Source organism: Octodon degus, unplaced genomic scaffold (genome assembly GCF_000260255.1).
Source record: "Octodon degus isolate 3935 unplaced genomic scaffold, OctDeg1.0 scaffold00052, whole genome shotgun sequence".
In the NCBI taxonomy this organism is placed as follows: Eukaryota; Metazoa; Chordata; class Mammalia; order Rodentia; family Octodontidae; genus Octodon; species Octodon degus.
The window spans coordinates 8,034,662-8,052,447 of record NW_004524628.1 but is presented as its reverse complement, the minus strand read 5'-3'; the positions used below and the strand labels follow the sequence as shown (position 1 = coordinate 8,052,447).

The 17,786-nt window shown below is 54.7% G+C and overlaps 1 protein-coding gene across 9 annotated transcripts in view; it reads right to left on the bottom strand.

The window, feature by feature from the left end:
- Positions 1-17,786, bottom strand: part of Il1r1 (interleukin 1 receptor type 1) — a 49,539-nt gene that overhangs the window by 19,527 nt on the left and 12,226 nt on the right. For 7 of the 9 annotated variants that reach the window (XM_023717456.1, XM_023717460.1, XM_023717459.1 and 4 more), the window contains exons 2-3: positions 7,617-7,754; positions 2,883-2,946 (exon numbers count right to left, since the gene is read on the bottom strand). In XM_023717456.1, the coding sequence (XP_023573224.1) occupies positions 2,883-2,946; positions 7,617-7,754 (202 nt within the window). Of the gene's footprint in view, positions 1-2,882; positions 2,947-7,599; positions 7,755-16,113; positions 16,235-17,786 lie in introns of those variants that run through there. The other 2 variants (XM_023717457.1, XM_023717458.1) reach the window with 2 other exon arrangements.

The window sequence follows — 17,786 nt, the reverse complement described above, 5'->3', positions numbered from 1 at the left end:
TTGATCAGAAAATTTGGGACACTACCGAGTTACATGATGTTACAGTACCAGTTCTCATATGTCCTGAGTCTTAATTGACCTCAGAAGGCTAGGGCCAAAATGTTGGCTTTCCTTGCAGCCCTCCTTTTTCTCTAATTTTGGTCTAAGTCTATCTTTTTAAATATGCCATAAGAATATCAAAAGACAAACTTCAGACCAACATAAAAATATTTTCAAATCACATAATGATAAAGGTCTTGCATTCAGAGTACATAAAGAACTCTAATAGTCCATGAATAGCCACGTGTGGTGGTGTACACCAGTAAGCCCAGCACCTGCAAGGCTGAGTGACCAGGTGAGACCCCGTCCCAAAACAGACAGCATGTGGGGAGTGCAGCTCAGAGGGACAGTCCCAGGTTCTGGACTCGGCAGCATTAAAAGCAAAAAATCAAACACAAAACTCAAGGAAACAATTAGAAATTTAAGAAAATGGGCAATGATTTGGAAATTTCACCACAGAAGATGTGGACAGCAAATGACCAGATGAAAAGGGGCTCAATATCATCTGCAAAACTGAAATTAAAACCTCTAGCAGCTGCTGCTGAGGCTGAGGAGGAACTGGAATGCCCCACTGCAGGGAAGGCGCCCGGCAATACAATTTTAACAGCCTCTGCTGACTTCACAGAGAGTGACCTGCACATCCCTCAAAAGGCCAGAAAGCTCCAGTCCCAAAGGTACGAAAGCAGAGGTCGAATCACATTGGTACAGCTGTCTCTATAACACTTTCATTTAACTGACAAACTTGAAATAGTCAAAATGTCCGTGAATGTATCAATATATGTCCATCCATGAGAATACTGCTAGGCAATAAAATAAGTAGCTGAATGAATACAAACTAGATCCCTCCCCCTCAAAACGAGTACTCGCTGTGTGAACCCATTTCTTTCCATCATAGAGAGCACAAACCAAAGCCGGCCCAAGAGCACAGAGAGCAGCGGCTGCTGAGGAGCAGGGTGGGGAGGGCTGGGACGGGGGACCTGAAAGAGGCGAAGGGAAACGGGAGGGCGGTGGGCTGAGGGCGCCTGCTGCGTGACTGTGTAACAGCTGCAGGACACCAAGCAATGGGCCGGGAGCTTAGACAGTGCCTGCATCAGCTCCGGACTCCTGAAATTCATGTGCCAGGAGGAGGCTGAGCAACAGGAACAGTGACAGCACAGTGTCGCTGGGTACGTCCTCAGGGACACCTCCTCTGTGTCCGAGGCTTGACCACACCCCCGAAGTGTTCTGACCGAGGTCAGCCGTGACGAGCAGTGCAGCCCATCGGCAGAACAGCTGCGTCACCGTCTTAGTTGTAATGCCATTCTTTCTCTTGCAGTGCCAAGGAGCCTCTGGCACCCTTGAAGCCCTCCTCCGCCAGCCCTCAGGACGTGTCAGGGCCTCCACTTCCATCTCTTCCAGGGTCTCAGTGGACACCCGACCACCGCCCCTGGCAGGGCGGTCAGGCGCAGTCCTTGAAGTCAGCCTCTTTCCTGCCTGTGCCCAGGGGCCATAGCCCACCTCACAGTTCTCCCACCAGCTGCTTGCTGCTGCCGCCACCGCTATATGAGCGTCACCAGCCAGGTGTCCAAGGGGCAGCTGAACCTGAGCTGTCCACAGTGGACATCTGCCCTTCCCCCACCCTGTCAGCAGCAATGTCACCTTGGGTCTGTGAAGGCCAAAGCCCTGGCAGTCACCTTGACGCTTCCTCCAACCCTCACGGCCTGCCACCTACAAACCTGCGTGGCTCCATGCTCCCGGTCCACCCCAGACCCGACGACCTCTCCTTTGGCCCTCCTGGCCACCTGGGGATGAGCCGTCATCATTGCCTGCCCAGAACCCAGCACTGTGGTGACTTGTGTGAGTCTTCTCCAGAGCTCCTGAACAGGCATGCGCTTCTGCCCTCGCCTCCCTAGACCCTGTTCTGAGAGCGGGAGCCCCAAGGAGCCTGGGTGCAGAAGTGGAGGTCAGACTCGCTTCTGGCTTTGAGCAAAGAAGCCCTGAAGCCTTCTCACTGAGTCAGGCCAGCAGCGAAGACCCTCAGAAAGCTCCACAAGGTCCTACGCCCCTCCACCTGCAGCAGCCACGCTGGCAGCTTAGCTCCGGGCAGCCCTGTGTGCTGGCCGCAGGGCCTCGGCACTCGCTCTCACCACTCGCCCACCCCCTCGTGGGACCTGTGCTTCTCCCTCCTCTGGCTTGGGTTCAGCTCCAAAGGCAACTCTTCGCTGGAGCTGGGCTACCAGAAACTTTATCTTCTGTGTGCTGCAATTCCAAACGATCCCTACCTTCCGGTTGCTTTTCTCCTTACACTCACCACCACAGGATGGAAACTCTCTTCACCTGAGGAGTGGATTCTCTCCTCCAGGAGTGTAAACACTGCGTGTGCAATCCTCTGCCCAGATCACTGCCTGCTGCGTCCCCTGCCCCCTGACCTGGCACAAGGCACGGGCACCCAGGATTTGTGGTCAGGGAAGAAGGGAGAAGGAAACGCAGACAGAGAGGAAACGAAGCCGTGTCCTAAAGGTTTCTAGCTGGGGTTCACAGATGCGTAACGCACTTCTCAATGACAATCAAGTGGAAGGAGCCTGGTCCCCCTCAGCAACCAGACCTGAGCCCTGAGTCTTTTCCAGAGACTTGCTCTGCACTAGTGACGACCCTGGTTCTGCGCCTGCGGGCCCTCAGATTCCCAAGCGGCAGCTGAGGGCCAAGCGAGGGAGATGCTAACGGAGCCTCAGCTGCATCGTTCTCCAGGGGCCCCGCCACGTGGGCTCAGCAGGGACCGGTGGGAGAAGCGGCCGCCACTATAGGGGCGGCATTTCCGGCATTCTGAACCACAGCTTTCTCAGTAGAGGAGAAGCTTAACTTACCAGCCTCCGAAGACATCAGTAGCACCATGAGATGGACAACTCCGAGTGACACTTTCATATTCTCCTAGGGAAATGGGGGAACAGGAAAAGACAAAATGGTTACTACTGCAACCAATCCCTGCGGCTGCACACACGGACACCGGTGGCCAGCACCGCACCAGACCACACCAGACCAGTCCTCCCCTTCCACATCATCATCGAAACCACGCAGGGACTCTAGTCAGAAAGTGGAGAGCCGGGCTGGGCATGGTGGCACACACTTGCAATCCTAGCCCTCGGGGGGCTGAGGCAGGAGGATCGCTGTGAGCTCAAGACCAGTCTGGGCTACAAAATGAGCTCAGGGCCAGCCTGAAAAGCATAATGAGACCCTGACTCAAAAAGACAAAGAAGAAGGAAGGAAGGAGGGAAGGAAGGAGTGTAATTTTCAACAGAACTGAGGACAACTTAGCAATTGAAGACTGTAACCATTTCCACCACTGGCCCCAATGCGCATCTTTAGACTTACACCCTAATTCTCCCAGAAGCAGCCTACAGCCCTCAGACTGTGAGGCATGCCTTTCTGGAGCTTTTTACACTGTCCCCGATGTCTAGACTAAGCAAGTATCAATCTTTTCAAAAGTAGACTATACCACTTCCCCGGCCCACAGGTCCCATATCTGCAGATCCAACCCAACTGCAGACCTGAAATATTTAAGAAAAACTTCTTCGGTTATGAACATGCAGAAACTGTTTTTGGCCCTTGTTACCCAAATATCCCTAGTACAACGCCATGATGTACATGGCGTCTACACTATGCTGAGCGTTGCGGGAATCTAGAGTCGGGGAGGCTGTGGGGGCTGCGTGTGGACACTGCACATTTTTATATAAGGGAACCACTCTCTGTGGACTGTGGTGAGTGGGAGGTTGTGGGACGGAAGCCTTGTCCGTACCAAGGGTCAGGGGTGTCAGCACTAAACCAGCCGGCCAGCCAGCAGGGCCCAGTTCCTGCCTGGAGCGCCTCCTGCTGGCCAGGAACTCTTGCAAAACTTCCCAGGCTTCCAGGTCAACTCCTAGGTTCTGCCCTCTTCTGATCATACAAGGCCGTACGTTGTTTGCACTATATAATACAGGTACATACAAAAGCTACAACAAGCACCAAAGGTGATTCTAGTAATGTAAATAAAGTGGAGCAGGCCCTTGTGTTTTGATGGGTTTGTCCTTTCCTGGGGCTTTTTAGAATTGTCCAAACACCTGGAATAGGCAGGCATGAGCCTCTTTACAAAAGGAAAGTCCCTTTGTTTTCCCTCCAAACAGAAAGCTCTCTGACTGTTCCTGCTTTGAGCCCCTGACCCGGACCTGGCTCAGCTCAGAGAGCTGTAGCCTCACCTCTTCACCTTGCTTTTGCACAAATCTGCGAGCACCTTGAACTCAACAGGACCCAAAACCTAAACTCCTTCCCACCTTGAGAAGGTGACATCACTGCCGGTATTCCCCAACTTGGTGACAAGCACATTCCAACCTATGGTGCAGGCACACAAGGGACACCCACACTGAGGGTTCTGCAGCCACTACCACTCAGTCGCCTCTCCCCAAGCCTAACCTGTCAGTGTCCTTGGACCACCACACAGCTAACCCCCACAGCTGCTGCTGCGGGTACTACTGCGCCCACCACCTCCAGCTCCTGCCAGGCTTCCCCAGGGGCTCAGGATCCCGATGCTCTCTGTGTGTGGACTTACAAGCCAGCGAGCCCTCGAGCTGCATCACCAAGTGATTCGTGCTCAGAACCCAGAGGCTCTTGCTAATGTCTAGTGAGTTGGATGAAAAAGAAAAAAGAATGAAAGACACAACTACGCCTCCACTTAACCTTGGGACCACGTGCCTCATGGGCCAGAGCTCCAGGGTGCAGACCACACCACTGTGCTCCAAAAGTAATCTGCATTTTGGTTTTTAAGGGACACTAAATTTACCTGTATGTTTATATGTACCCAAGAAAGTAACCACGTGAACACATGGACTGTTGTAACAAAGACAACACTAGAAACGTGATTGCTTCACTATTGACTGGAAAATGTTTTAAGTAATTGTATTAAAAGGCATGAATGGGGGCTGGGGAGATGGCTCAGGAGAATAAGTGCTTGTCTGGCAAGTGCAAGGGCCTGAGTTCAATCCCCAGTTCTGCCAAAATAAAAATAAAAAATAAATAAATAAATAAATAAATAAATAAAAGGCATGAATGTATTGCACAATGGTTTATGTGGGGGGAGGGTGTTTGTGAATTTGCTTTTTGGGTTCTGGGAATTGAACTCAGGGTCTTGTGCTTGCCAGGTAGGCGTTGAGCCACTGAGCTACATTCTCCTCCCTAAAGGTGGTTTTAAACAAATAATAAGAAGTGTTTGGTTTTCTTTTTGCTTTTCATTTGGGCAGCACTAGGAGGCGAGCCCAGGGCCCTCACACGGAGCTGTCCCCAGTCCTTTTGATTGATTTTTGATCTTGAGACAGGGTCTGCTTGAGTCACTGACTTCTCCAGGCTCAACTCAGGCATCCGATTCTCCGGCTCAGGCTCAGCCTCCCACAAGACAACTTAAGCACTGGCGAGACCTCCACACGGATCCCAGCCCTTCCCCCTGAGGGCGAGGACCCCAGCCCAGGCCAAGGCTGGACCGCGCCTCACAGCCTGATATCTTCAACAGCCTGCAGCCCGCATGCCTGGTCCAGTCAGGCCTTCTCCCTGACCAGAACATTCACGGGCCGTGCACTTCCTCTAAGCCATGTTCCGAGTGTGGGATGAGGTAGGAGCGTGGAAGCCCAGCCGCCTGGCTTACTTCCTCTGCCTATCTTTAAGACAGGAGCACGGGAAGAAGGCGTTAGAATACCATCTGCCACCACCCACTCAGGCCTCTCAACCAACAGCAAGGCCGATGGGGGAGGTGATGTCATCACCAGGGCAGCTGTCAACACCAAGGGCAAGATCAGGCCTGCTCCCAGGAAGGCTGCAGCGCTGCAGAGCACGCCCCCGGGGCCAACCCAGGCTAAGTACTGACATCAAGGCCGGGCGGCCCTCGGGCAGTGGGTAGGATCTCGGATGGGGCCCCTACCCGGCCCTCAGACTCCCCCCATACCACCTCCTGCTGTCACAGCCTGTGGAAGAGGAAGCCGTGTCTTCCTCACTTTTCTTCTCCTGGATGCAGCCTCTCTGATTTTGTTTCACTTTGCCATTTTTGTTTTTATTTGTACATATCTGCATAAAGACCTACCACCCTCCTCGCGAGGAGCTGGTGCCTGCACAGAGCACATCTTGGTTTCTTTCGGCACCCCCTCCCCAGCTCCCCCACCTATGGCTCCCCTTCCCACTTGCAGAGGAGCCCACTCCCCATTTCCTATTCTTCTTATTTTGTGCTTATTTATATGTTGAGTTTCCTCATAGAAGAGAAGCCATCTAAGCTTGTGCGTCTGATTTATTTAGCATTACGGCCTCAAGGTGCAGGCATTTGCCCACAGAGAGCTCCAGTTTCTCCTCGTGGCGGTGTGGTGCTCTGTCGTGCATAAATACCACATCTGACCTATCCATTCAGCCATAGGTGGACCTATGGGTGGCTTCCAAGATTGTGGCAGCAGTCATCCTGGCTAAGTGTCTGTGCCCAGAAGCCTCAGGGACGCGGTCAGCCCTGAGCTGGAGATGAGCATGGAGGCCACAACCCCTTGGGAGGGAGGATGGCAGAAATGGGGCGGTGGAGTTGAAACACAACGGGTCCCCTAAACCCAACGCGGATCCTGCTTCAGCCTCTAAAACTCAAGCTAACCCCACCCAGCCCTACAACGCCAGGAAAGACCATTCAGATCACCCAATGACAGTGACATGAGGGTGAAAGCTCAGCCTCCATGCCTCAGTTTCCCACGTGGGTCTGACCATGGGGCTGTCTCTGACAGGTGCTTGCTATGGGGATGAAATTTGTGTAAAGCACTTAGAACCTGCAGCGTCTGGCCCAGGCTCAGCATGAGGGTCACCAGTGAGGACGTCCCCTGAGGGTGGCTGGAGAGGCCCATGTACAGGGCTGGGAGAGGGTCTGGGCAGCCATCTGTGGGCAGCTACACATCAGGGATGGGCTGTGGCCACTCAGCCACTCTTGTAGACACAGTGGCCCCTGTATGGAGCCTGAACTGGGGACAAGAACAGATAGGGGAGCAGGGCTGGCCAAGAGAGGCAAGGCCAGTTAGAAGACCTGGGTCAGGGACCCCACAGGCCACCAGGAGAAGGCCCAAGGAGGTCTCTGCAGCACCACCAGACCAGGTCTCTGGGAAGACCAACAGAAATTGAGCATGTGACCATGGGTGGAGAAGCAGTGGACCGGGACAGCACAGGCAGAATGTGCAGGGGCCAGGGCGTGGGCTGGCCCGCGCTGGGGACCCTGTTTCACACGCCACACCAGCATTGACCCAGGACTGAGGCCCACAGGCTCCTTGTTCAGTCTGATCGATCCTCCCTCCACCCGCCCCCTCCTTCCTAGTCTGGGGACCATCACTAGTCCCTCTTCTCTGGCATCAACTCCTTCAAATCTCCGGGTACTACCTCCCCGTGTCGGGTTCTTACACTTAGCAACCTGTGCTCCGGGTCTATCCACGCTGCCCTAAAGGGCAGGATCCCACAAACAGGCACAGAGGCCAGGGGTCAGTTTAAAAATAAGAATAAATCCAATAAAAACTCAGAGCTGCCCCCAAAGAATAATATGCCCCCAAATACCAAATACTTTGTCCTACAGTGGTAGGCGTCTCATCTGGAGTTGAGGACCGGGGCGCCTGCTGTTGATGGGAGTGGGGTTGGGGACCCAGACCCGTGTCCTGTGCCAGGGTCCTGCTTCTCAGAAGGGCATCAACATCTTTAGGGGCCACGTCCACCTGGAAAGGAAGAGCACAGGCTGAGGCTGCATGGTCAGGCTGCATGTCCCCAATACCTGCTGTGCATCCCACCAAGAAGGGGCGGGCAGGGGGGTTGGTCACGTTCGCCGACCTCAGTCTGAAGTATCAAAGCCCACACCCCTTGGCCCTTTAGGATAGAACGCTTCAGGGCAGTCGAGTCACCAGCATGGGGAATGAGCTTGAGAGCCATGAGCTAAATTGGCTTCTACACACGCCCCAGCACTTGGTGAGCGAGATTCAAGCTCCAAAGGCCCCCAACTCATTCTGTAGCTGTAACCGCTCAGCACACACAGAACGCAGCACATGGGCTTTTCCAGAAAGCAGAACAAAACATCAGGACCTTTCACCTTGGGAGTCCTAGTTCTCCCTCTTGCCGCGGGCAGTGACACCCGGCGCCCGTGTGAGGTGATTCAGGAGGACCCACAGCAGCCGCCGCCCTGGCGCATGCCCACCTCGACCTTTTCAAGGGTTTGCAGCTTCCTTCCAGCGTTTGGAGTGAGCATTTCTCATGCCTGAGTCATTTCCTTGGGCCAATTAACATGCTTGCAAGGCGGCTGCGGGGGACCTGGCACTGCCCCTCAGAGGGCTGACTCAGGACAGAGCTTGGCTTGGCTTCAACACCTAGACCCAGCCTTCACTCAGAGCCAGAAGGAGGCAGGCAGGGAGGCAGGCAGGTTCCACCGCAGCACAGCAGGAATCTCCAGCCCAGAGGAGGCTCTGGAATGACTGCAGGGAGGTGATTCCACGGAAGAGAAGGGGTGAGAACAGAAGGGGAGTGTGAGGATGGGGAGGGAATGCAGTCTCTGTCTCTCTCTGTCTCTCTGTCTCTCTGTCTCTGTCTCTGTCTCTCTCTCTCTCTCTCTCTCTCTCTCTCTCTCTCTCTCTCTCTCGATGGCAACCTGGGCAATTTACAACTCAGTGAGACCTGTCTCAAAGTAAAAAAAATAGAAAGAGCCAGAGCTGGAGCTCCTTGTAAAGGCCCTGGGTTCAGTCTCCAGTGCACACAAAGCAGTTTAAATATTTATAAGCACCATCCGCACCCCTCTGTGAGGCACACTGCTGTCGCCTGCAGCACCCACTGCTCCCCTGACATACACTGTCCTCCACCTCCCAGCCCGGCTGCCTCCACTGAACTCCCTGAACTCAACCCTCCCCGCCTTTCTCCAGCAGCGCCTGGCACTCTCACCTGCTCTGAGCTGAGCCTGCGCAGAAGCTGCTCCCAGAGCCCCTGCAGACACTCCTGGTCTGCACCCAGAGCAGACAAGCATGCAGGGTCTCCAGGTGCAGTGCACAGGGCTTACCTTCCAACTTTGTGAGCCCAGGCTGCGGCTGGTGGCACTGTGGGCTCCTGTGGTGCCACAGAAGGCCACGGGCAGGCAGACCCTCCCCTCCCCCATGCCCTGCCAGGGGCTCAGCCCACACATCTTGGAGTGACAGAGCACAGTACACTCTGTGGGAGACAGAAGGAAAGGAGGAAGGGGAGGAGGGAAAGAAGGAGGGAGGGAATCCAACACCCACCCAGGGGGTGGCACTGACTGAAAGGACAGGAGAAGGTGGGGGTCCTGCCCAGAAAGGGTCTAGAGAGGAGGCTCCAGCTGGAGGCTGAGGCAGTCAGCGGCAGCAAGGGCCGTAAGACAAAGGAAAGCGCTTCATTCATCAGCTACTGATCTGGTGGGTTCTTGAAAAATGGTGTCGAGTAAAATTCAAATTGCACCTTTAGCAAATACCAGCAACAATGAAAAGTCCTGGATTCAGCCCCCTGTGCCAATGTTGAGGCTTAAGCTTTCATGTAAAAGAGATGACAAAGGGAAGAAAAAGGATAAGTGCCAGTCCGCCGGCCACCGCATCCTCCTCCCTTTTGCCTCATCAGGCCCGTGAAGCCCGCACAGCATGGGAACAAGCAGGGTGCCTGCCCCCCAGAGGCTGCGCCCACCTCTGTCACCCCCAGCCCCAGCAGCGCTGCCTCCCACTGCAGCATACTCTGACTTTATGTGGCAACACATGACAAAGCCAGCAGCATGAAGCGGCCCCAGGCAGGGATCCCCATGTGCGACGGTGCTCAGGACCTACCCGGGGACGTGCACGTGCCACACTGTGACACCGGTGTCACATGGAAACATGCAGAGCGGCCACTTGGTAACGTGATGTCGTGTGCTTGAGGGATCGGGCATTGTCCTTCTTGCTATGGCTTACATATGGTGGCTCCCCATCAAGACTCACGGTGACATCTGATTGCCACCGTGGCGGCGTCAGGGGACAGTGGTTTTCGGGGTGTTCAGGATGAATGCTACTCTCACAAGACTGGGTCAGCTCCCACTGGAAGGTAGTGCTCACTCTTGTGGAACTGGATTGGCAACCACATCAGTGGGCCTGCCTGCTCCATGCGCCCCACCTGCCCTGCCACGGATCTGCCGTGCCCGGGTATCGCAGCCCTCACGAATGCGCACAGCTGGTCCTGGGCTCCCTGCCTCCAGAGCCAGGAGCCCGATACACCACCGCCGTGTATAAGTTACCCATTCTGGGACTGTCAGTTACAGCCACAAAATCAGACTAAGACACGAGAGCATCAGAAAGAGAAACTAAAAGGAACTAAATTACACAACCGGAAATTAGGCAGAAGGACTAACAGTGAACATATGGAGCCCCAGAAATCCCCTTTCCCAAGGGCTGACTTCATCCCAAGTGCCTCTGCGTCCAGGACAGGCCCCAGCACCTGGGACGAGGCCTCCGACGCATGGAATCATAAAAGTAAATAAATAAAATAGGAAAATAACAATAAATTTTTATACTGTCAAAAAGAAAGAAAAAAGATTCACGGAGCTATTAACCAGCCTCAACAGGAAGGCCAAATATGTCAGCCTGAAAAATGAGGCTGAAAGAAACTCGCAAAGCCACAAAGCCACATGCTTGTAAAACATGAGAATGGTACAGTTCCGTGAGTCCTTGTTTTTTCAACCAGAAGAACCTGGAGAACCTGTGACCACCAGGGAACCCAGACTCCATCATCCGGGGACACTGATTTTACCCAAAGAATTCTGAAAGGGGAGTTATTTTCTGTTAAAACAAACATGGCTAGATTACGAAGTGGGAAGAAAAATCAACATCTGCCTGAAATAAAGCAGGAGACCCCAAAAAGTCCCCCACTAGGGGAGCTTCTGGGGTGCCAGGCCAGCTCTCTCTCCACTTCTCGAGAGTCATCAGGTGAAGAAGACCAAGAAGATCCCCTGAAGCCAACACTGGGGTCATCACTGTGCAATCCTAGTCTGAAGAACAGGACACATCAACAGGGCTCCACGAACTCACACCACTGGGCAAGAGACACAGGGAAACCCAGCCCTGCCTGCCACGGTGTCCACCCAGCGCGTCCATCAGGGCTGCCCAGACTCAAGGTGGAGAGGCAGGCGTTCTAGTAACCCAGCTACATGTTCAATATGGTGGCCCTGAGAAAAAGCTTCACAAAGCCATGTGCACGCAAAACCACCTCCCCAAAGAGAATGAAAGAAATCACTGCTTATCTCAGAAATCCCAAGAAACACCAGGGCGGGCCACCCTCCTATCAGTAGATGCCTGCACTTTATATCAGATTGATTGGGTTTACTTGCCCACAGAGATGCGACACGGAGATTGTTTTCATGATCAGTGATGCACACAGATAGGGAGGATGATAAGCACTGCCAGAGATTTCAGGGGTCCCACGAGGCGTAAATGCACAGCAATCGCAAGCCTCAAAGCCGCAAGACCAGCGCTATCAACCAGCACACGCGAGCTTTGAGGGCAAAGCAGGAAATGAGCGGCGACACGCGGTGAGATGCCACAGCCAGGAAAGGGCCAAAGCCGTCAGTCAGCTGACAGAACCCTCAGGCTGGGCTCTGAGGAGAGACCAGGAGGCCCGAGCGAGCGCTCTTCACAGCGACATTCGTATTTGCCTCCTTTCTATGTTTTGTTAAGGTAAGATATGAAACACAGAAACCTGGAGGGAGTAATACTACACGAGCTGTGGTTGAAATCTACAATGAATGTTTACCAATGTTTAGTAAACGCAAAAGTATTACAGTGAGAAAGCCACATTACCATGAATGTCCCTCTCTTCAAAAATGGTCTCTAGTTTGGCTGCCATGATGTCCTGAATGGATTCAAAACACGTTCAGGGCCACTCTGCCACTAGGGAAGAGCCAGAAACTATCCAGTGCTAGTTTGGTGAATAAAGTAGATGAGGACCTTTCATAATTTTATGTAACAGAAATTACCACAAACATTTTGGATAGAGTCAGGCCATTGAGGCAGCCATGAAAAACCCCTCAAAAAAGACAACTTCCAAGAGTACTTCAGAAAGTGGCAAGAAGGATGGGATATGTGAACTTGCAGTGAGGATTTTTATGGGATTCATGGCAATGTGTCTTTTGCTGTAATAATTTTTCTTTTTTTTTCTTTTTTTCTGGTACCAGGAATTGAACTCACAACCTAACACTTTCTAGGCAGGCACTTATGCTACTGAGCTATCTCCCTGGCCCTGTAATAATTTTTTTAGTTTAAATATTAAGCACATTCTGGTCACATCCCATAAGCTGAGACAACTTCATACTCCAGGAATACTCCATCAGAACACAGACCATTTCTGTCACCACTGAAGTTCCCTCGTGCCCCGTGTAGCCACCCATGTTGGCAGGATCCACTGATCTGATTTCTGTTGCCACCTCTGCTGTGGCTCTTTAACCACGACCCTCAGAGCAGCAGGGGGCTGGATTCTACCCTACCTGCCAGGGCCCTGCTGTGTCCACACCTCTTCTGCAGGAGCCCAGGCCTTCAGCTGCCCTTGCTGGGTCATGCTGGGAAGGAAGCTGTCTTAACAGGTGGGCGTGGTTCCCCAAGGATCATTTCAGAAACTGAGGGGAAACAGAGCCTTGGCTCATGAGCCTCAGGTGAGGGGCAGAGGCCACAGGTGTGAGACATCTCAAATGCCACCAGACAGTTCCACTCACACAGGCCCTGCTGCGGCCCCACAACCCCTGCTTCTTTGACTGACACCCATGCCAATAGGAAATCATATTTACAGTGTTTGAAGCCCAGCCACTAACTCCAATCCATATTTATATAGATGGGTGTGACTACCACAATTTCCACATTCTGAATGTTTTAGGAGTACAGCCACTGTGATGACCAAGAGAGGGCTGCCCTGCGACCACCTGTGGTCAGTCCGGGTAAAGTGCCAGGCAGCCCTGCAAGGTCCTAGCCACGCCCTGTCCCATCCTGTCCACCTCAGATACGCCACCTTAACACAGAGCACTCCTATCTCTTCTTTCCATCCAGATATGACACTGAGCTTTAAAAGTTGTGTTGTAAATTCTGTCATGTCTTCACAGTTACAAACATGGTGTTTTAAAATACTTTCATGAGGAGGAAGGAGCCAGGTTTGCACGGGGGTGGAAAGTAGGTCTAACCTCTTGGTCAGGAGTCCCTGCCACACTCCCCTTAGTCCTCGAGGCTGGGAAGCCAAACCTGCAGAGAGCAGGCTGCGGACCCCTCCTGTCCACAGCCACTACACTGCGCTTGTGGCCCCCCTAGCTTGGTGCTGGCTCCTCCCAGAGACCGCCGAAATCCTGTTCTTCCACCTCGGTAATGAAGACCTTTGGAGAAAGTGGCCTCGACTGGGTACCAAGGCAGGCTTTATATCACAGGAGCATTTCACTTTCGTCCTGAAGACAGTGACAGCGAGGGCCTCCCAGGACCTGTCTCCTACTGCCTACAAGAAAGCCACTTGTGGTGCCCACCTCATCCGTAAGCAGAACCAACTGGGGTCTTTAAAACCATGTGTGCCCAGCCACCACAGAGCACTCACTCACTGGTCTCTCAGCGTGCACTGGCAGGCCACGGTGGCGGGCAGGGGTGGGGCGGCGACTGCCCTCAGCTCTTGCCGCCCACCGGGGTACTCTACAGGAGCCCAAGTCACACAGCCTTAGCTGCATGCCTTTCCCGCCTTGTTTCCACTCCCCTTCGTCGCTCATTGTTTTTCTTTCCTTCTTTTCATCTACGGCATCTTGTAAATCCTGTCTAAAGCAGCAGGACTGCCCAGGTGTGCTGCCTCTCTGCATGTGCACGGCAGTGATGTGCATCCCCAGGTGAGAGCACAGAGTCCCAGGTGCGCAGGGGACCAGGGACCCTGAGGAAGCCCATGTCCTCCATCCCCACTGAGCTCCCTGGGCTCCAGGTCCCTCGGCACTCAAGTGTTAGGTGTGGCAGGAGACGGCATCTCCTGGGGCCATGGCAGGCGATCAGAGGACAAAGCTGCTGGCGCTGCAGATCCTCGGCCTGCACCACCAGCCTGCTAACTACCCGGAGGACAGGACGGCTCAACGCAGCAGCTGGCGAGGAGGTAGCCCCACGGGCGCCTGACAGCTTCTCTCCTCTGAAGAGGTCATGGCCAGCTTGACTCTCTGACTGAGGAGACGCTGCCTTCGCAGACCTCCACCTGCAAGCGGACAGACGCCCCTCCCGCAGATGCATCATACAGCAGGCTCTCTTCCTGCCTGCGCAGCCAGGTGCATGTCCACAGCTGCACAGGGACTGCCACTGGTTCTGGTCCTTCTCCATCCCCGCACCTGCTACAGAGCCTAACCTGCAGTGAACGCTCAGTGCATGTCTGCTTGGTGAAGAAGTGAATCTGATATCCCGTAGGGTCTCACCAATAGCCAAAGACTCACCCAAAAGATGTCACTCATCTCTGAAGAGTAAAGAACAACTAAGCGACACATCATACCACACAGGACACAGAAGGGTATTAGAAATAGGAAGTGTGGACCTGCTCTGTCAAGGTCACATAAGAGTGAAGTTGAAAGTCTCTCTCTCTCTCTTTTTTCTTTTTTCTTTTTTTTTTTTGACACAGGGTCTCACTATGCAGTTCAGGCTGGCCTTGAACTTGCTTCTATAGCCCAGGCTGGCCTTGAACTCACAGTGATCCTCCTGTCTCAGCCTCAGAGTGCACCACCCAGCATGGTGAAAGTTCCCTCTTGAACTGCTTGGGCAGCCAACAGTGGGCGAGCCCCTGGCATTTCTCCTGTGCCTGCCCAAGAGGGTGGAAGCCCAGCAGGGCCACATGGCCCTGCCCCAAGGAATCCCCAGCCCAAAGGTGCACAGCAGTCAGTGTAAGACAGGACATGGCAGGCTCAGTAAAACACTACCCAGCGTGCTAACAAACTAAAATTCTTAGAGAAATAAGACCCCGCCAGCCACTCAGGGAGCTGGGGGAACAGACAGCAAACACCCCCAGTACCACCCGGACTTTCCTTGGCGTTCCCCATTGCAGTCACTGTGCTGAAGTTGAGCACCAACGCAGGGAGACCCAGGCCTCACCGTGAGCCTGACTGGACCTCACTCCCCTTTCTCTACCAGCAGCGGTCGCTCACACAGCACCCAACCTCTCAGCTGCTTCAAGGATGTGCAGTGATGTTCCAGTCCCCTGAGCACTCACTGTCCCCACCCCAGGGACCCTCAGAGCTCGCAGGGTGGACCCGCAGGGCACACCCCCTGCCCAGGTGCAGGGCTCACAATCCCTGGGGCTTGGACATGTCTCTCCCTCCTTCTGGGTGCCGGCCTCCGGCCAGTCAGTCGCCTGTTGAGGTTTCTGTTCCTGGCTGTAAAACCAGCCGATTGCTCCTCTCACCAGACTGCAGGACAATGAGGGCCAGGGTGCACAGAAGGTGGCTCCTACATGCGTGACCACAGTGCACCGCGGGTCTGCCTACCTGCCACCTCCTCTGCCATCTGCAGGGACTGCATGGGCCCTCCCCTGCCTTGGGCAGGAGACCTGCTCCTCTTTTGCTTTTCATTTTGATTTTTATGAGGACATGCCACAGTAAGTAGTGACCATGCTCCTGGGGCGGGGAGTTGGTGCGAGGACACAGCACAGTCCACTCTTCTAAGGCCCCACGCTCCTCTCACTCTGCCTCCTGGTCCCTTTCTCTCTGCAAAGACCAGTTCTCTCTCCCCAGCTTTGCTTATCTGTCTTCTAGCCTAAGGCTAAGACGGACAGTGTGGACCCAGCTGAACCTGCACACGCCTGTCCTAAACAAACCTCCAGAACCCAGAATCCAGGAAAGGTCTCTGCTACATAGGACAGGGCCAGAAACAGGGGCAGGGCTAGGGACAGAGACAGGGTCTGAGACAGACTGATAGGGACAGGCAGGGTCAGTGTCAGGGTCAGGGACAGATACAGAGACCGCACCATCGTCCCTCACACGATAAACACTGTCAGTTGCAGTCACTGGGGAAGGACCCTCCCCGGTATCCAGTCCAGGCCGCCACCCTAGTCTGACCCATCCGGGCCCCTCCAGCCTTCTCCTACCTGGGCCGCCCCATGGGAGGCGCGATCGCTGCCCCGGTGGCACTGGCCCTGTGGGTCACATCCTCCTGGGGTGTGGGCCACGGCACCCCTCTGCAGCCGCGCTGCCTTCTGCGCCCTGCGCCGCACACGCACACGAATCCAGCTCTGCTAGGACGGTGGGGCCTGGCTGGGGCGGGGGAATAGGCGGGGGAATAGGCGTGGCCCAGCGGTGAGGCGGGCGGGGAAGAGCGGAGAAGGGGCAGGGACCGGGCCGGAAAGGGGGCGTGTCCCGGTGGGGCGGCCGAAGGGCGGAGTCCCCAGGGAGCCCGGAGTTGGGGCTCGGCGACGCCTGCGGCCCGCGGCTTCCAGAACTGAAGACCTGGGGTTCTGCACCTCGTTCCTCTTCTGGGAAAGACTCCTGACAGCCCGCGTTGCGAGGGGCTGGGAGGTGACAGGCCCGCAGACGAGCGCAGCGCGGCCAGCAGGCGGGTCTGTAGCCCTGGGCTTCGTGGTCAGTGTTCTGTGCGCAGGGTTGAAAAAGCAGTTTACAAGCCCTGCCATCCTGATACCAGGCTGACTACGCTTTCAAATTTAAGACTGAGCTACCCTGCAATTCCAGCTACTCCTGAGGTGGAGCAGGAGAAATGCAGGTTCGAGCCCCACCTAGGCAGATTAGGAGACACTGTCTCCAAGTGGAAAACGGCGAAGGCTGGGTGCTTTTCATTTTCAGGGTAGGAGTGCCCCTGGGGTCTATCTCCAGGACCAAAGGAAGCAAAACCCAAACGGGGCAAACCAAACTCCCGCTTCTCCAAGGGCTCCCTGTGCACCTAAGAAATCACACCCAGAAAACTGGGCAATGCCCGAGGTCCAGGTGGAAAAGGGACTGGCGGAGGGCCGGCAGGGAGGTTCTGAGTCCAGCAGCCGCCCAGGATCTGCAGCTGGAGACAGCTCTGCCCCACCCCTCCCCTCCCACCCGTGCCCCATGGTGCGGGCCTGATTCGCCTCCTCCTCCTGGACGTCCTCCCAGCATGCACCTCCCTCCCACTGCCTCAGGCTGCTCCTGCAGGCCCTGGCCACCCCAGCTGCCCCCTCCTGTGCCCCTCAGGAACTGTGCCCTGGCTGACCTTGGCAATGCCAGGATGAAGGAAAGTGGAAGGGACCAGGCTGCTGTAAGGGAGCACAGAAGCCCTCATGTGGCCTGGCACGGTGACAGTCTATGTTCTGCCTGTGTCCAGAGGTGTGGCAGGTTCCTCTGTCTCAGGGCAGCAGGCTTGCGCCAGGCAGCCAGCTGTGTGTGAATTCCTTAGCTGTCCCAGCTCAGCCACAGCCCAGAGCTGCCCAGCTCAGTCAGGACTGGAGCCCTGGGGCAGATTTTCAGGTTTCCAGCGAGTCCCTTGTGTGGTCAGGGCTGCGGACAGCTGGCCCTTTCAGCATCTGCACTGGTGCTAGGGCTCTGTGTGCAGCTGACAGCCACTTCCTTCAGCCCCCGAATGGCGGGCCCAGCTTCATGCCACAGGACACGGCTGAAGCCTTGTGCTGGCCAGTGCACACGCCTCTGGCCGTTTATGTACTGGGGCTTGTGGAGCAGTTGACAAGCAAAAAGTGGGATTCATGTGCATTGTTAAGCAGAAATAAAAACAAAGTTTCTTTTTTCTTTTTTCTTTCTTTCTTTCTTTTTTTTTTTTTTTTTTTTT